Raw genomic sequence first — 19,452 nt, forward strand, 5'->3', positions numbered from 1 at the left:
GCCCACCTTGTAAAATGTATGTGGGCCCCACATACATGTCCACACATGGACCCACATGCATATCCACCAATGGCATGTTGGGCCCACCTTGCAAAATGTATGTGGGTCCCACACGTCCACACATGGACCCACATGCATGTCCACCAATGGCATGTGGGGCCTACCTTGTAAAATGTATGTGGTCTCCACATACATGTCCACACATGGACCCCACATGCATGGCCACCAACAGTATGTTGGGCCCACCTTGTAAAATGTACGTGGGCCCCACATACATGTCGACATGGACCCCACATGCATGTCCACCAATGGTATGTCAGGCCCACCTTGTAAAATGTATGTGGGCCCAACATACATGTCCACCAATGGTATGTGGGTCCCACCTTAGAAAATGTATGTGGGTCCCACGTGTTAAATGAAAGGTTTGTTGGCCCACACACAAGACACTCTTCTAGCTTTTATGGTCTTCTGTGAGATCTATGTAAAATATTTCAACCAAACAGTCTTTGGTCTTCCAAGATCTATTTGCAAAAGCTCACCCCGTCTTTTAACCATCAGATCTTGTAACAAATCTTCTGGAAAAGACTTGCCAAACAGGCACTAAGTTTATGCATGCTCCTAAAGTTCCTCATATGAAGGCAGCTAAGAGAATCCTTGGTATCTGAAGACATGTCTAGGGAAAGGCATACTATTCAGAAAACATAATAAGTTGGAAGTTGAAGCCTCTACCAATGTTGACTAGGCAGGTTCCATTGGAGATAGGAAATCTACTTCAGGCTACTGTACCTTTGTTGGTGGGAATTTTGTCACTTGGAGGAGTAAGAAGTAGAATGTGGTTGCCAGGTCTGAGTGCAGAATAGAGTACCAAGCTATGATTCATTATGTAGTAGAATTGCTATGGTTGATTCTTGTGTCTAAGTTGGGATTGAAAATCTCTAGTCCCCTCAAGCTATATTGTGACAACAAAGCTGCTATTAATATTGCCAACAATCCAGTACAACATGGGGGAAGTTATTGATGGAGTGCAGATTCTTTCCTGAAGTTATTGATGGGGGGAAGCTATTGATGGCTGTTGATCCTTCTTTCCTGAAGTTATTGATAGAGCACAGATTCTCTTATAATAGAGCAGGTGGGGGGAAGTGAAGATGGGAAGCTTCTGCCTAGTACCGTAGATTGGAGAACGAAGGGAGGGTAAGATGCAATCTTTCTTACAAAGAAGTGGTGGCTGCGGGGGTTTGGCCTACTTTTGGGGCGTCAAAGGTGAAACAGGTTAATGGTAATAGGGTGGTAGCAACGGATCCTTAGGGGGTGACTGCGAGAAGAGAGTTTTTGAGGAACTGTTTGGTGGGTAGGTTCCGATGGGGGGTGGAGATTAAGGAGGTAGAGAGGTGGGCAAACGACGTTTGGAGAGAGGTGGGGGGTGTGAGAGTGAAGAAAATGGCGGATGGTCTATTCCTCTTTATTTGTCCGTTAAGAGCTGGTGCGGATTGGGTTTTAAGACGGTCTGTGGCAGATGGGAAGAAACCCCCTTTTGCTGGACTGGTGAGGGGCAAGTGCGGGATGCCATTACCCCGATCCCTTCGAAGTAGGAGAGGACCTGGAGTCATGCTGGATTAGGGTTTACGGCCTACCACTCCTACTCTGGTGCCCAAGTGTCATAAGGGCTATTGGGGATCCTTGTGGGGTTTTATAGAGATGGATGATTCCCCGCTGGAGATTGTGACCTGCGAGTGGGTAAGAATGACAATTCGCGGTTCAGATCTGGCAAGAAGTTTTGCCGTCTGTTTGAAGTTGGAGAGGTGGAGAAGGATTGTCCCGCGATGTTCTTAAAGAAGACAAGGAGAGTTCGAATTGCTCCAAAACGTTAATCCTGGAAGATTTTGGCGAAAGTGAGCTTCCTGGTTTTTTAGTAGCAGAGAGGTATCAAAAAGACAGAGACGCGAGTTGCTTCTCCGGTGACCGTAGATAGAGAAGAAGATGCAGGTTTGGGGGTTCTTTTGAGCCGTCCGATGTTGGTGACTTCGAATGGTACAGATGGGTTTACCCAGGATCCAGCTGTGAAGGAGATTCAAAATTCAAATCTGAGGAGCATCGGGCAGGCTTGGGGTACTAAGGCCATTAAAGCCTTAGTTAGAGAATGCCTTGCAGAGCTCCAGCTAGCCCCTAGGGAAGTTAGTGCACCAAAGAATTGTCAAAAGGGCTATCAGCCTCCCCCACTCGAGTCTTAGTGGGCCCATGGGACTTTGGATGAAGTTAATGGGCCTGGAATGCTTTATCCAGCCCAGCTGACTCTTCAACCTTTTATTCTGGAAGTTGGGCTTGGGGTACTAAGGCCATTAAAGCCTTAGTTAGAGAATGCCTTGCAGAGCTCCAGCTAGCCCCTAGGGAAGTTAGTGCACCAAAGAATTGTCAAAAGGGCTATCAGCCTCCCCCTGGAATGCTTTATCCAGCCCAGCCGACTCTTCAGCCTTTTATTCTGGAAGTTGGGCTTGGGCTCAATGGTTATATTGAGTTTAGTCCCTCCTCTGTTCGAAGGACGAACTTGACGCCAAATTTCAGTCCTCAGGTTGGCGGTGGTCTTCAGGGTGTGGGTTCTGGAGAGGCTCGGGATTCTCAGGAACGAAGGGGGACTGTTGCTTGTAGAGAGAAGAAGGGTGGAGAGGGAGTTTCAGATCCTGGTGCTGGGGTTGTGAAATCTTTGCCTTCCCAAGCATCTGCTCTGGCAGCTAAAGTCCATTCAACTAGCGGTGTTGAGAGAGGAAGAGGAGTTGATGGAGGTGGATCCGATAGTGATGGTGGCTGCAGATTCTCAAATTGCAGGTGGTGAAGGTATTTTTGAGGTTGCTGGGCCACAGGTGGGAGGTAGCAAACTGTGTTACGGATAGGTTTGCTGTCACGGTTGGGCAGTCTCAGAAGAATAACAATCTGTTAGTGGATTAGTCGAACCAGGTAGGGGAGCAGTTTGAAAGTGCTTTTGATTCGTCATGGGTCTCTTCTAAGTTGATGGGATTGTGAAAGTGTTATGGGCCCGGAAATAGGATCTCGTCACGGGTCGGTCCACGGGGGAAAACCTCATGTTTTCCCTTGTCCCTTCTTGATGAACCTATCTTGGTGCCTTTGGTGATTTGTTCAAGAGATCACCAACTCTCCTAATTCACTTCTTTTAACTGAATATTCGATATCTTTATTGACTGATAGCAGCTCCTTAAATAGGAGATTACAAGAGTCCTAATCTTAGGGAGTCTCCTTGCTGAATAGGGAGACTTCCAATTCTATCTTGCTAAGGATAAGATAAGCTAATCCTAATCTGATAATAAGATAAACTAATCCTAATCTGATAACAAAATAAATTAATCCAATCTGATAACCTACTAACAAGATAAGATAAGAACAATAGAATAAGATAAGAACAAGCAAAATAAGCTAATCTAATCTAGATAAGGCTGTTGTTGCCGAACTGGGTAGGATGAGCATCACTGAATCCTTGCTACTGCTGGCGGTGGGCCCGGGGCCTGTTGCTGCCGGCGGCGATGGTACATCTTCCCGAGGAAGGCGTCCATAACATTACTCCCCTCCTAGACTACGAGCTTGTCCTCAAGCTCGAAAGCTGGATATGTGGCCTGGGAACTCTGCCAATGGGAGCCATGTGGCTTCGGCCGAAGCTAAATTACACCATTCTACCAAGACTTTAATAGCAGCACCAACAAAGAGCTTAGCTGACTGATGGGGAGCTCAGTACCAGTATCATCAGGAAACAAGTTGCATAAGATGTTGTTCTGAGGTCCTTCTTGAGAGCCATCAATCCCAAATAGGGGGCCCCATGAGCCATAACCATTGTTAATGGCATCCGATATTCCAGCAACAACTCCAACCATTAGATAATCAGTGTCGTAGGAGGAATGAGAAGTGTAGTCCATTTGAAGAGGTGCAGTTCCCCAAACTCTGTATCATCTGCAGCCTTTGAAGTTACAGTGAAGTTGGTGTCAACTCCTGCAGGAACTTTAAGAAGGCCTTGGAAGACGGCAAAAAGATGAGCTGAGACACCTCCTATCACTCAGAATTGTTTATTGCACCACCAATCCTAAATGCTAACACCGCTCCATTGGAGCTCAAGCACACCAGTGGCTATGATGGACAGGAAGAGGGCAATGAACCATATGCTAGCAAGATTATTCAGAGTGGGAATGATGAACTTTCCAGTGAGAGGACAGACAGCAGGAATGATGCAGTAGGCAAGCAAAGGAATGGAAGTTAAAGGGTAAACAATGGTGTTAGTATAGGCCAACCTCTCTAACCATTTTAGTTTTCCTCCACGCCATACCATAGAGGGCAATGCCGACTAAGGAATATCTCAACTGATCCAAGAGCCCACCTGAGAACTTGGTGCAGACGATCTGAAAGATTTATAGGAGCTGAACCTTTAAATGCGGCTAGTTTAGGAACACAATACACCGACTTCCATCCTCTGCAGTGCATCTTGAACCCTGTCAATGTGTCTTCTGTGACTAAGCCATAAATCCATCCAAGCTCTTTTCCCCATTCAGTTTTCTCTTCATAGCCACAGCTAATAACATGAATAGCCTCCTTAATGAGGGTTGTGTTGTTGGTACCCTCAGGAAGACCACCTTCTTCCATAAGTGTGGAAGCAATGAAGGCAGGTGACTGTCCAAACCTCTTCTCAAAGTTTTTCTGAGACATGAGAAATGATTTCTCTAGCTCATCGTATCCTTCAAGCCCTTCTTCAATCTCTTCAAGATCAAGGATAGGGGCAGAGCCTTTCTTGGAATAGTCCTTTGCCATCACTTTCGTCTTCTTGCTGTCAAACCCTCCAAACAAACTTCTTTCTTCCTTCTTTGATTTCAACTTTTTCCTTGATCCACCATAACAACAGAAACACCAAGAAGGCCAGCAATCACAAGTCATCTTTGGTCTCTTTTCAAACACTGGTGGGTCATAGCCATGCAATGCTTGCCTGTTCAAGACACAACCAGTTCCAACGTAGACTGGTCCTTGGATCCCATCCAAGCCTTTCTTGTTGATATCAAGGAACACTATATTGCGATTAGCGTATCTATCGTGGCGATCAATACCTTCGAACCTCTGTGGAAACTGGACATAACTTAGCTTCTTTCCAAGCTGAGGATCCATCAGAAAGCACATGGCTTCCCTTACAGCCTTGCTGTAAATCACATAGAGTGGAGGTGGCAGTAATTCTGCTAAATTATGCTGCCTTAATTTCTTTGTATGCAGAACCCCTAGTTGGTGTTGGACAAGCAATGATGCTTTCTTCAGAGATTTTGGGAGACTTGAAAGGAATTTCTTTCGGTGTGCAATGGTCTCCATAAGGCTTTTCTTGTGTTGCTCCAGTTTCTCATGAAGTTTGCAGAGTTCTTTTCGCCGGAAAAGCTCAAAATTAAGCCGCCTTAGCATCAGGTCATGTGCACTGTCTTTTGATAGTACAGATCCCTTAATATCTTGAGGGGCTGAATTGAAAAACCCTTCCTCAGGCACAAGTTCAATATCCGGATACTTTGACTTGAAATCTTTGCGCACCTTTATGGCTTTCCCAAAATGAATTTTCTCATACATCAAATTGTGAAGCTGCAATGTAGTGAAATCTACTGGTGCCTTGGCATGTTCTGTTTCTGCTTTAACATGATCCTCTTCTAGCAATATAGAACGATTTACCTTATCCCGGTCATCTGTCAGTTGATTCCGAAAAAACTACTCGTAGCGATACAGCCAGCCTAAGGGGTCTCCGTTGCCGTTGTACGACGGGAATTCCAGCCTGCTGTACTTGGGGATGACTGTGGCTACCGGGGCGACGACCTGCTGTTCGCTGGACGACTCCGTCAAGTCTGGTCGGCGGTTGTTTATGGTTACAGCCCCTTCTGGATCCCTCTCCTTGTTAGAGAAATACGATTCCAGCAAGCGTCGCAGCTCCCGGACATCGTCTTTGACCTCACGAACCTCCACGCAGGTTTCCACGAGCCTATGCTCCAGTTCGTGGACCTTGGATGATAGCTGCTCCAGATCTCCCATGATGGTAGGCTCTGATACCAAGTTGTTATGGGCCCGGAAATAGGATCTCGTCACGGGTCGGTCCACGGGGGAAAACCTCATGTTTTCCCTTGTCCCTTCTTGATGAACCTATCTTGGTGCCTTTGGTGATTTGTTCAAGAGATCACCAACTCTCCTAATTCACTTCTTTTAACTGAATATTCGCTATCTTTATTGACTGATAGCAGCTCCTTAAATAGGAGATTACAAGAGTCCTAATCTTAGGGAGTCTCCTTGCTGAATAGGGAGACTTCCAATTCTATCTTGCTAAGGATAAGATAAGCTAATCCTAATCTGATAATAAGATAAACTAATCCTAATCTGATAACAAGATAAACTAATCCTATCTGATAACCTACTAACAAGATAAGATAAGAACAATAGAATAAGATAAGAACAAGCAAAATAAGCTAATCTAATCTAGATAAGGCTGCTGTTGCCGAACTAGGTAGGATGAGCATCACTGAATCCTTGCTACTGCTGGCGGTGGGCCCGGGGCCTGTTGCTCCCGGCGGCGATGGTACATCTTCCCAAGGAAGGTGTCCATAACAGAAAGTTTTTGGGGATCTCGCTAGAAGGCTTGGAAGAGGAAACGATTAAGTACTTGGAGGGGGTAGAGAAAAGAATGAGTATGGCCAAGGGGAAAGCTGCAGTAAAGAAGGGGGCAACAAATCTAAAAGAACTAGAGAATTGCTACGCTTGACTTAGAACCTTAATGATAAAGTTGGTAGGAGTGAGGAGGAGGGGGCTGGGGTCGGGGAGAAGGAGGTTGGTAGTTTGTGACTGAAAAATTCAGGTTCAAAAGTGGTATTGATTCAAGAAACTAAATTGGAATCTGTGGAGGTCGGAGTGGTTAGAAGTATCTGGGGGGAGGGGGAGGTTAGGTGGAGGTCGAAGTCGGCAGTTGGTAATGCACGGCTGTTACTGAGTATGTGGGACCCGACTGTTTGTAGCTTGATCTCTCATCAGATTGGACTTTTTTCAATTTCTCTTGTCTTGAAATTTGCAGATGGCAATGTGTGTCAGTTTACTAATGTGTATCGTCCTAATGACCGAAGTCAGAGGGAGGAGCTTTGGGAGGAGCTGGCAGTGGCTAGGGGAAGTTTGGATTGCCCGTGGGTTATTGGTGGGTACTTTAATGTCAATCTTTCTGGGGAGGAGAGAAGCTCGGGGGGAAGAAGATCTAGGGATATGGTGCAATTTTCTGATTTGATCAACAGATTTGAGCTTCAGGATTTACCCCTTCATGGCAATAGGTATACTTGGACCAACAATCAAGACCTTCCTACCCTAGTGAGGCTGGATAGGTTTCTGGTTAATTCTAACTGGGAGGATATTTTTCTGGAGTTTAAGCAGATTGCCCTTCCAAGACCAGTGTCAGACCATATTCCCATTCAACTAGTTTGTGGTGAAAGAGTGAGAACAAAAGTTCCGTTCAAATTAGAGAATGCTTGGTTTGAGGATGACTCTCTAGTTCTGTTGTTGAAGTCTGCTTGGGAGGATATGCAGGTGGGAGGTACAAGTTCATTCATCTTAGCAAAGAAATTGGGAGCTATTAAAGCAAGGCTAAAGATTTGGAAAGTGGAGAAAAGTTTGAATCTAGATACTGAGAAGAAGGCTCTACTGAATACCACAAAGGAGATTGACACAGCCAAAGAATTAGGTCCTATTTGCTGAGGAGCTCAGATTAAAAAGATTTCAGGCTAAGTTGAAGTTTGACAAATTGGCAGTGGCAAAAGAAATTAAATGGAGGCAAAGAGCCAAAGTGGCGTGGCTGAAAGAGGGGGATAGGAATACACATTATTTTCACACAATGGCAAATGCCAAAGCTAGAGCTTCTGTAATTACCAGGCTGGAGGGAAAGGGCAGGGTAGGTATCACTGAGTCTGATATGAAGCTAGTAGCAACTAGCCTTTACAAGAAGTTGTATAAGGAATCTTGGACATTCAGACCTTTTCCAAGATCCCTTTCTTTTAACCAGCTGAGTGATGAGCAGTCTTCTTTCATTGAGAGACCTTTTTTTGAGGAGGAAATTAAATAAGCTATCAAGTTGTTGGCTGATGAAAAGTCTCCAAGGCCTGATGATCTTACAAATCTCTTTTACATTAAATGTTGGGACGTGGTGAGACAGGATATATTGAATGTTTTCCAGGACTTTTTTGAGAGGGGTTCATTGCAGAGAAGTCTGAACACTAGCTTTATAACCCTCATTCCAAAGATTGAAGGTGTTGTGAATATTAAGGATTTTAGGCCAATTAGTCTATTGCATAGCTTCTATAAAGTCCTATCTAAAGTCCTTGCAGAAAGATTGAAAGCAGTTCTTGGTAGGGTTATCTCAAATAACCAAAGTGCTTTTATTCCGGGTAGATAGATGCTAGATTCAGTTCTTATTGCCAATGAGCTCATTCATTCCAGGAAAAAAGAAGATTCTTCGGGTTTGATTTGTAAACTTGATATTAAGAAGGCCTACGATCATGTTAACTGGAGATATGTAGACCTTGTGCTTCAGATGAGTTTTGGGCAGAAATGGAGGAATTGGATGAAAGTATGTATCACTTCTTCAAAGTTCTCAGTCTTGGTAAACGGACAGTCTGCAGGTTTCTTTGATAGTTCCAGGGGTTTTAGGCAAGGAGACCCTCTATCTCCTCTGTTATTTCTATGTGCAATGGAGATCCTCACTTTTTTCTGTAAGAAGGCAGCCGAGTCAGAGGATTGGGAAGGTTTTGCAATGGTGTCAGGGGGAGAGAAGGTGAACATTCTTCAATTTGCAGATGATACAGTATGTTTTGTGGATGCTTCCCTCTCTCAGGTGGAGCTAATTCTTGGGATTCTCTCTTGTTTTGAAGTGATTACAGGCTTGAAAGTTAATTGGAATAAGAGCCATATAATCCCAGTTGGACATGTTTCCAATTTAGCTGAGTGTGCTGGTATTCTGGCTTGTCAGATTGAATCTCTCCCGGTCAAATATTTGGGGCTCCCGCTTGGGGTGAGTGGTGGTTCCTCTGCTATTTGGGACCCAGTTATTGAGAGATTGGAAAGGAAGTTGGCTTCTTGGAAGGCAAAATACCTTTCTTTTGGGGGGAGGATGATTCTGATTAAGAGTACTCTCTCCAATTTGCCTACCTACTTCCTATCTCTTTTCTCTATTCCTAAGGTGGCAAATCAGATTGAAAAGCTTCAATGGAATTTCCTTTGGAGAGGCTGGGAGGAGGAGAAAAAAGTGCACTTGGTGAGTAGGGAATAAATCTGTCTTCCCAAATCTGAAGGGGAGTTAGGTATAAGGAAACTGAAATATTTTAACTCTGCACTCCTATGTAAATGGATTTGGAGATTTGCTGTAGAATCTGATGCTTGGTGGAGATCTCTCATAGCTAGCAAATATGGTGTGAGCTGGGGGAATTGGAGATCTAGGGACCCCCCTCCCAACTGGGGTAACTCTCTGTGGAAGGGGACAATGAAGCACTTTCCAGAGTTGGCCAGGGGGATCTCAGTCAGGGCTGGTAATGGTAATAGGATCAAATTTTGGAAGGACCCTTGGTGCTCAGATGTTCCTCTTGCTGAATCCTTCCCTCTCATCTTCCAGTGTGCTTCAGACCAAGAGGCCTCAGTTGCTGAGTGCTATAGTATTTCTGGTGATTCTGTTCTTTGGACTCTCTCTTTCCATAGAAATCTCTTTGATTGGAAGGTGGATGAGGCAGTGAATCTTTTGACCTGTCTACAGCATCAAGAGATGGACTTTAGTATGGAGGATAAGTGGCATTGGAAGTGGAATCCTGATGGAATATTCTCTGTTATATCTTTGGCGGCTAGGATTGGTAGGAGGGGTGTTCCTGATTTCCCAGTTCAGCAAGTGTGGAATCCTATCAGTCCAACTAAAGCCAGTTTCCTTGTTCGGACTATGGCTCTTAACAAATGCCTTTCCAAGGAGAACCTTGTAAGCAGGGGAATTCAGATTTTGGACCAGTCTTGCAGCTTATGTGGGTGCAGTGCTGAATCTACTGATCATCTGTGTTTATACTGCCCGTTCTCAGCTCAGTTATGGAACCACCTCCTCAAGTCCTTGAAGGTTTGTTGGGTGATGCCGAGGTCGGTAAAAGAGCTGTTATTGCTGCTGGAATATTGTGGGCTGGAGCAAGAAAAATAAGACTTTATGGAAAATGATTCCAAGTGCTGTAATGAGGTGTATCTTGACCGAGAGGAATAGAAGGGTGTTCAACAACAAGTTTCTAAGTCTGGAGGACCTAACCCAGAAGTTAGTGGGCAAACTGATTTCTTGGTTGCCTGTGGCGGCAGATTTTAGAAACTGTAATGTATCAGATGTATTTTTTTCCTTGTCTTGATGGCTTGTGTAATTGCTGTTTAGATCAGTCAGCCTGTTTAGGGACTGATCTCAGCCTCCAGTGTGTATTTCATTCTCAATAAATATTACTTTGCCTTTTCCAAAAGAAAAAAAAAAAAAAACAATCCAGTACAGCATGACAGAACAAAACAAATTGAGGTTAACAAACACTTTGCCAACAATCCCCACACTTCTTTGGAGGGACAGGTAACAGATGTTCTCACTAAGGGGCTGACTTCGGCGAAGTTTCATGGAATCTTTGGCAAGCTGGGCATGACAAACATCTATGCTCAGCTTGAGGGGGAGTGTTGAGATATCTAATCTCGTATGGGCTTGGGCCCATTTATGTTTAGCTCTTAGGCCAAGTTTGGGAGCGCTTATTTGAAAAATAAGTGCTTATTCAAATAAGCACTTATTTGTGTTTGGTGACCAGCTTTTTCAAGTGCTTGTTTTAAAAAATAAGCACTTATTTCATATTAGGCATTTGGTGGTCTTTTTCTCCAATAAGCACTTATTCATATAAAAAGACAAATTTAGGAAGAACAAATTGGCATTCACCGAGAAAAAAAAATGAGTAACAGGGTTGGATGCCATGTTCACTGCTGAGTTGAAGATGAGGAAGAAAAAGATTAGAGAATGTTCACCAATCTGGACGCATGAGCTTGGTTTGAGCTTGGAAAAATTCCAATGCTTAGAAAGAAGAATAAGCTAGTATTCACAGAAAAAACAACTAGCAGGGCTGGACACATGCAGTGGTTGTTAGATTGAAAATGAGAAAACGAAAAAAAAAATATAGTATAGAAGAATATTCACCAACCTGGACACAGGAGCTTCTGTTCGATCTTGGAGTAGTGCCGCCGCTGCTATGGAGTCTGTGAGAAGAAGAGTAGAGAAGAAACCTTCACCGAACAGAGAAAACCCTATGTTCTTCGAGCAAGGGTAATATTGGCATTTCGAAATATAACTAGTGAATGTTTTGGAAGTAAAATTTTGAATGAGCACTTATTGTATAAGCACTTAAAAATACGTCTGAATTTTGGGCTTCTTGAATAAGCCAACAACTGCTTATTGGTGTGGTCCTGGTTCACAATAAGTGCTTGTTCAAATAAGCACTCCCAAACTTGGCTCTAGTGTTATGACTTATATTTTACTTATTGCTGTTTGTAGTTATTGGGCTTAAGTTATTAGGCCCATTATTTCTTTAAAGTGATGAGACAACTTATGTCACTAATCAGGGGATTATTGCAATTTTATGTATTTTTAAACATCTTCTTCATAAAAGAGATTAGGGCTGACCAGAAGAGATGATTCTGCTGCCCATCTTGTTCAGTTCTCTCATCTTCTTCCTTCTCCATAACTTGCAGCTCTGAAAACATTCCTAAGAAGCAAAAGTACGGAGAATGAAGAACAAAAGCCCTAAAAGTGACATAAAATGCATTAAAAACTTCACATTTACTCCTTTGCTTTTTTCCTCTTTTTTATACCTTAAAAGTTGGAAATATTCCCTAATGGATCTAGGTGGAGAAGTGAAGCTGGAAGAACATCTCCACCTATATCTGCCATTGAAGGAATCGTGTGGTCAATCTAGATCATTCATCAGATGGAGGACTATCTTGACCAGCTTTGTGTTCGCTTTACATCACAAGCCCTACTGAAGTAAGACTGGTAAAGGATTCTTTAACTTAACAAATCTGATGGATTTTGTAGGGCGAAAGGTGGTTAAGTGGTTTTGGTGGTAATGATGAAATATATGGGTGGAGAACAGAGAACTATTTAGGCTGCATTTGGCATAACTTACCCATGGCTTGTCCCTCATATGGATTAGTAGGTTTTGAGTCTTGTGGATAAAGTTGGTTTTAAACGGGCAACAATGATGGGTAAAGGATAATCTGGTAATTTAAAAATGTACAAGGGTGATTTGTGTAGTTTAAATCACTTACGAGGGTTTAATAGTCATAAAAAATTATTCTATATTGTCATTGGAGGGTATTAAAGATATTTTCAATTTTTGTTAATGTTTTAATCGAATAAGGAGTATCATAACACCTTAAAACTAATCTGCCAAAACTCCTTTTGTCTACTTATATGCACAAGGAGTTGTGATTTACCAAACAACATTGACCCACCTTTTCTCGTTATTCTACCAAGCAGAAAAGGCCTTATATCGGAAAGAGAAACAGTCTAAAGCTTGCAGTCCACCAAGAAATAAGCAAGAGATTGGAAAAAAGAGTACTCTTGTTGGTAACGTAAAGAGCAAAGAGATGGATTGCTTACAAGAAAAAACATTAGGGGGAACTCAAAAGAAAAAAAAAATCAGACTTAAATAAACCAAACTTTTATTAACCAAATCAACTTCTTTTTTCAATTATAATGACTATTTATGGACTCAACACAAGAACTTAGATATTTCTTTACAAATTTTAATTTTGGACTCGAAAATTGACCCAATACAATTTCTAATTGCTTTGTAACCGAGACAAACCCATAAATAACCCACAAGAATACTCAGACAGGGAGTCTAACCCCAACAACTCTAATAACTCTTTCTAATCCTACTAAAACTGACTTAATGTAAAGAAACAAAAAGAAAAAAGAAAAAATATAAATCATGATATTATAAATAATAATTATGGGAATTGCTACAAATAGTAGGTCCAAATTTACCATAAATAGTAATTTTAATTTTTTTACTGAGAACAGTTAATATATAGAAATCTGAACCTTAACCCACCAACTAGAAAATAAAAAACTCAACAAAATACATATATTTTGATCATAAAAAATCTGAAATTGGTATAGGAATTGGAAAACTGATTTATTTCTCCGTGGATTCTTTCCTTGTATTGAAGTTTTGGACCAACTACATTGGCTATCTGAATTTATAATTTTTTTTAATTTAAAAATGCCCATAAAGAAGGGCTTATGGTGGACATGTGTAAAGTCATTTTAGTCTGAGATTTACCATGTACTGGGAGAGGCTGGAGAGAAACACGTGGCATCCTTTTGGGCCATAAAACAAATCACCACGTGGAAGATGGAACTCCAAAGCCATATTAAATGCATATGCTGTAAAAGTCCATCTTTAGACATCCAGTTATTTCATTTTCTTTTCTGATGAAACTTTTAATTATGCCATTGATTGCTTTATACCTAAATATCCCCCATAGTTCATAGTTTCTGTCCAAACTTTTCACCATAGACCAGGCACTGCATTTTCCTGGGCCCAAGTCAAGAACCATATCTTCCAATGGTCCACACTGGAGCTTAAATTCTTTGAGATTATCTTTCAGCTCTGCCCCACAATTGAGTTAATCAACCAAATGGGTGGTCTAGATGAATAAACTGCTAGATCATGCATAAAGATATGGGGTTATCAGATTTTTTGATAATAAAATAAATTTTCATAAAAGGAAAAAGAGAATACAAGAGGAAGGTGATAAGACATCACATGAGAGAGACAAAAGAAGCCCCCAAAGAAAAAACTACCAACTACCATCAAGACCTTACAGCAATGAACAGAAGGAAATACCCCCTACTGAAATTAGCCAAATTTGCCCAAATTCACCAAATCCAACTGCAATATCACCCTCAAAGTCCTCTCCTCTCACCCAAACTGCTAGTCCAAATGGGTGGTCTAGAAGAATAAACTGCTAGACCATGCATAAATATATGGAGTCATCAGATTTTTTTTATAATAAAATTAAATTTTCATAGAAGGAAATAAGAGAATACAAGATGAAGGTGATAAGACATCACCTGAGAGAGACAAAAGAAGCCCCCAAAGAAAAAGCAACTACAAACTACCATCAGGACCTTACAGCAATGAACAGAAAGAAAGACCCCCAACTTAAATAAATCAAATTGCCCAAATTCACCAATTCCAACTGCAAATCACCCTTAAATCCCCCTCCTCTCTCCAAAACTCCAAACCCCATTGACAGCTTGACCCCCCAACTACTGCCTAAATTACTCCCCATCACAAACTTCTCCTCCTCCTTCCTCAAACCATGCCTCACCTCCTTCCCCTAAACTGCTCTTAAGATTCTCTTCCTTTCTTTTCAAACGAAGCTCTTCTGGTGAAAGCCTCACCACCAAAGAAAAACAAACCCAAGGACTTGCCAACCTCCACCTCTCTATCAACTAGTTTATCCAACTCATATCTTCCTCGCTGCACCTCTACTGCCTCTGAGTCCAGATTATCATCTCTCTCCCATCCTCCACTACTGTCCTCCCTTTGCTTATCACCTGCAACTCCGTTTCTTACCCCTCCTCGGAGAGAGAAACTGAAGGAACCTTCTTTCCAATATGGCATTGGAGACCATGACCTTCCCCAGAAGAATCTAACAAATCCAAAACTTTGGTTTTTTCCCCTCCCTCTCTCTGTTTTTTTCTTTTGATAAGTTTGCATGCTCTTATCTAGCCTTTTAAATTTGTTGCTAGGACCTGCTCCAACCAGACCACCTTATAAATGTTAGCAAACCTTAGTAACATGAACAATACAAGACTCGCTAAATCCTCTAACAATCTTCAGCACCTTAGAGGCTTTGTCAGATATTTCATTAAACATAAGGAAAAAGAAGGAAAAAGAAGCAGCAACCACAGCAACATAATAACCTAAGATATGGGGTTGGAGTGCACTGCAGATAAAGAACCTAAGTTTTCATTTTCTTTTTCACATTTATACAGTACTTGTACTGATATCAGAACCATAACAAAAATCTTTTTTTTTTAGTGTTAACCATAACAAAAATATTGAAAAGTTTATCAATTTCACTAATCATTTCGGCCAAGTTTGGGATGGCTTGTTGCAATTATTTATATTTAGCTCATAATGGAGCAAACAAGAAAAAGATGCTGCAGCTATGAAATGGTTAAAATTTTTATCAAAATTTTCTTTAAAGTTCTATTGCACTAATATGGATTTAGTCAGAAAATAACCTTTTAGCTTGAATGGAGAATACAAGAAACTGCATCCAGGAAATGGTGAATGGTTTTGTCGACTTTTACTTTAGAATTATATTGAATGAATATGGATGTTATAGTCACAAAATAATTATAGATTGTAAACTTGAAAGCAAGAAACTCATGAAATATACAGCATACCTGTACAGGTAGGTAGATAAGATTGAAAATGGAATTTTAATTTAGCGGTCTGGACTCTGAAAAAAATCAGGGTGACACAGAATCTTTCTTGGAACAGCGTAGGTGCCATCCTTCCTGTTCCTGTCTTGTACAAGCAAATCAGTGTGTAATAGTGCAAATATAGGTTAGGTTTGATCGTGCTTAACCAATGTTCAGAGAACCGAACCAGACAGAGAACCGGAAAGAGGAGAGGTAGGTTCGACCACAGTCAAATTGGAGGCTGAACTGTGATGTCATGGAATACACACACGCACATATATATATATATATATATATATATATAAATTTTTAAAGCAATTGACTAGGGTTCAAACCTCCCAACTCACATTTTCTTTAAAATACGTATGTATTAAAGAAATATGTACATTAAATATTCATAAATGAATACAAATAATGAAGTGGATTAATGACAATAGGTAAATATTACATGAAAAAGGTCAGAGGTTCAGGTCATCCCATTTGCATTTTGAAAACTCCATGCATTTAGACCCAGGTGGTTTTAGGAAATTGGGACCAGTTTATCAGTTTTCTGGTTAAATGGCCAATTTATCGGTTTTGAGCAGCTTTTTACCTATTCCGGTTTTTAGGGTACTACCGCATTGGACATAGGCCTGAGTCATGGTTCAATTGGTTCAACTGGCCAATTTGGTCCGGTTTCCTAAACACTGTTAAACCAATTTTTTTCGATTTTAAAAGGTAGTGTCAGTTAAAATAAACCCCTGCAATATGGGTGGGGGGTGGGGGGTGGGGCGGCGGAGTAAATGTACTTGTAAAGTAGAAACATTCTCACCGCATAAAGTTTACCAACGTGGCTACATGATCAGATTTTAATAATTTATGATATAGTTATTTGATTAAAAAACGATTTGGTTGATTGCAGGTAATCTTGGACGAAGCAATAGTAAAGCTTAATCCCGATTTCTTCTGGTTGGGAGGTGGAGAGGTCGATCTGAAGCTGGGGATCAGGACCTCTCAATTCATCAATTTTGTTAAACCCTTCATTGTCGGCTGTAGTACTTAAAAAAATATTGTTGACTCAGAGCGTAGCAGGACTGTCTGGTAGAAATGAAATGGCGTGTTTTCCTGCCCACCAAACCACATCGGGGAAATGCCGTTTCACGGGCTTGTGGATTTCGATGAGAAATGAAGTTGGGGATGTCTGTTTTCCTTACAGCAGGAGGTTCTGTTTTCGATTTTCCTCAACTTTTACTTTTGGGATGTCGAAACTTGATTAAATTATCAGTTTTTTAGACGTTTTTGGGAGACATTCTTGAAATGGTAGCAGCCACTGTTCCTGGTTAGGTTTTGAATGTGGCGCCCAGGAAACCATTCCAGTAGAGCCTAAGAGCCCCTGGTGACTGGTGATCAGTTCATTTTTATATTGAAATTAAAAAAAAAAATCAAGGTATGGAATTTATGGGATGGGACCATTCAGTTATTTGTTTATGTACTCTATATTTTAATCACAAAATCAAATAAAAAAACTAATAAACAATTAATATACGTTGTTGGAAGAAAATTTGGCATGCATTTGCAACCCACTTCTATCTAAACTGACCGCAAGCAACTCAAAGGTGTAAAAGTGGTAATATTTTATCCGTTTGACCGTCTTTGCGCTGCTTCTTTTATGGTAACAAGTGGCAAATGGGAATTTTGCTTCTAGAGGCCAATACGCCATGCCATTAATCAATTGTAGTAAAAGAAATGAACCAAACCGTAAGGGTTCTTTTGTTTGTAGTGCCAAATTGCCGGTTCAGATTTGCATGTATCCATCTCTGTCTGACTATGAATCATATCCCTGACTGACGCAAAATTTCCATTTTTGTCTCATTTGACTCGTTGGCAGTGTAAATTTTTCGATCACCACCATCCTATATTTCATCCACTTTCATTTTTTTCTCATATAAAGTGACCGTTATGTTATTTTACTTCAATTCCAATATAGAACCTCTAAAATAAAAGTAAACAAGAACTTGGACTCTCATGCATTTGACCAGTGCAATGTAATTTGTACTAGGAATAAACAGAGCCTAAGGTGGGTCCATTCCATATGCTTGGCTTTTGAATGTCTAGTGGTCGGTGGCAGATATTTGACAAGGTATCCACAGGCTCCGAGTTGTACAGAATGATCAGATGGTTTTGAATGACTGAATTGTCTCTTGTTTTTTGGGGCTTGGGGTAAGGAGGGCTTTGTCATCTTTTCTAATTTTTTCTCTCTCTTTTGATAATAATTTTAACGTCACTGCCCTTCCACTTGGAGTAAAGTTTGGGGTTAAAAAAATAGAGAAAAAATTGGCACTAATAATTTATCCAATTTGCCACCAGTTTGATTGATAGAGTCTAAAGTGGAAATTTGACATAGGTTTTTTTGTTGAAACTGCAAAAAAGATATTTCCATGAGACAGTTACTCTATAGCCTTATTTCTAAAAGTTGGATAGATTTTTCAAAATCAAGGTTCAGACTACTTGTTCCTCACAGTACACACCTCACAATACATCCCACCATGTATATATTAAAAACATCTCCCATGAATAACAACATACAAATACATGAGATGTTCCAGATGTGGGGCTGAAACATATTTTGAGATTGGTGTGAGAAGTGCTCTCTGTAAATAGCAAATCCAGACTCATCAATACCTAGTTCAGTTCAATTCTTGTAACTTAAAATTTTAATCTAATGGGGTGTTTACAAGATGGTTGATTTGAAAACTAAAAAACAACTGCCCTATTTTACAAAAAACTATACAAATTTGCTGATGTGACAGTTGATTTGTGGAACACCCCTAAGAACATGACCCCTTGAATTGCGTGACGTATCCAGACTTTGAACCTTGCTGAAAAAGCATCTACTTTACTATCTGAGCTTCATTGAAACTTCCTTAAACATTATGGTCTTACTGATTTAACTGATGCAATGTGCCAACTAACTAACGGGCTAACGGGTAACCGTCGATACACAACAAAGATGGGAGTAACAGGTAACTGCCGCCCCCGCATTTAAGAACCAACTACCGCAGGCCCCATGCATCCTTACGTCTCGTCCTTAATTCACAGCCTCATTAAATAGGAGAACTACAAGATAGGGCCCTCGCCCATGTTATATTATTCTTTGAATCTGATAGATAAGGCCTTCACCCAATGCTGGTCAATGCTGGGTCTGGCCTTTTCTGCGTCTTGGAAGGGGGTAGTGTAGATTCATACCTAACTTCTCAGACTTAGAACCCATTTTCTCACACTTGTCAGCCCTAGATTTTATGACTCCACCGGGGCCCCTTATATATGAGATCTCCTTGATGCTTGGTCGGTTTCTGTGGGCTTCAATAGAAAGAATTGAGCTTTCTTAATTAGAATCTGTAGCTAGTTTTGTTGTTTGATTTGTTCATACAATAGTCTAGACCAGCATAGAAGAAATGAAAGCATGTTAAACCAACATAGATGTATATATCATCATCCTTTTCACTTCCCACAAGCATCTCCATGCATCGTATATATATACACACAACCACACCATTTTTATAATTAATTCTCTTTCATATTACATATATATATATATATATATACATGCACCCATGGAAGGACATGCTTCCTACGAATATGCATATACATGCACGCACCATACCCACATGACATCGATCGACATGCATGCATGCATACATTAAGGTATTGAAATTAGAAAATCTACCCTTGCCCTCGGCAGAACATGATCAAGATAATCTGTACTACCCCTTCCTCCACATCAATTCCCAAATCACTTCTGCTTTTCCATTTTGCTCCACATCGACTTCAATGCATACATGATCAATATCGCCTGTTGCAGAACCAGTTGAGAAGAAGATAGAACACTAAGAATACAACATTCCTGTTCTACATCATATATATAATGTTTTTCAGAGTTTTAGGATGTTAAA

At 40.9% G+C, this 19,452-nt stretch overlaps 1 protein-coding gene and 1 pseudogene across 1 annotated transcript in view; one reads left to right on the forward strand and one right to left on the reverse strand.

Annotated features, from left to right (window-relative positions):
* The window catches only part of LOC148848194 (YbaK/aminoacyl-tRNA synthetase-associated domain-containing protein), a 32,523-nt gene extending 15,565 nt beyond the window's left edge, over positions 1 to 16,958 (forward strand). Inside the window, exon 5 of the mRNA XM_088951030.1 lies at positions 16,422 to 16,958. Within this exon, the coding sequence (XP_088807156.1) occupies positions 16,422 to 16,562 (141 nt within the window). The 3' untranslated portion in view covers positions 16,563 to 16,958. The remainder of the gene's footprint in view (positions 1 to 16,421) is intronic.
* On the reverse strand, positions 3,678 to 6,042 carry LOC148848195 (cellulose synthase A catalytic subunit 7 [UDP-forming] pseudogene; annotated as a pseudogene).
* Positions 16,959 to 19,452: the final 2,494 nt, after the last annotated feature.

The sequence above is a fragment of the Nelumbo lutea genome, chromosome 6, assembly GCF_056320005.1.
Source record: "Nelumbo lutea isolate HS-2025 chromosome 6, American lotus-T2T, whole genome shotgun sequence".
Lineage (NCBI taxonomy): Eukaryota > Viridiplantae > Streptophyta > Magnoliopsida > Proteales > Nelumbonaceae > Nelumbo > Nelumbo lutea.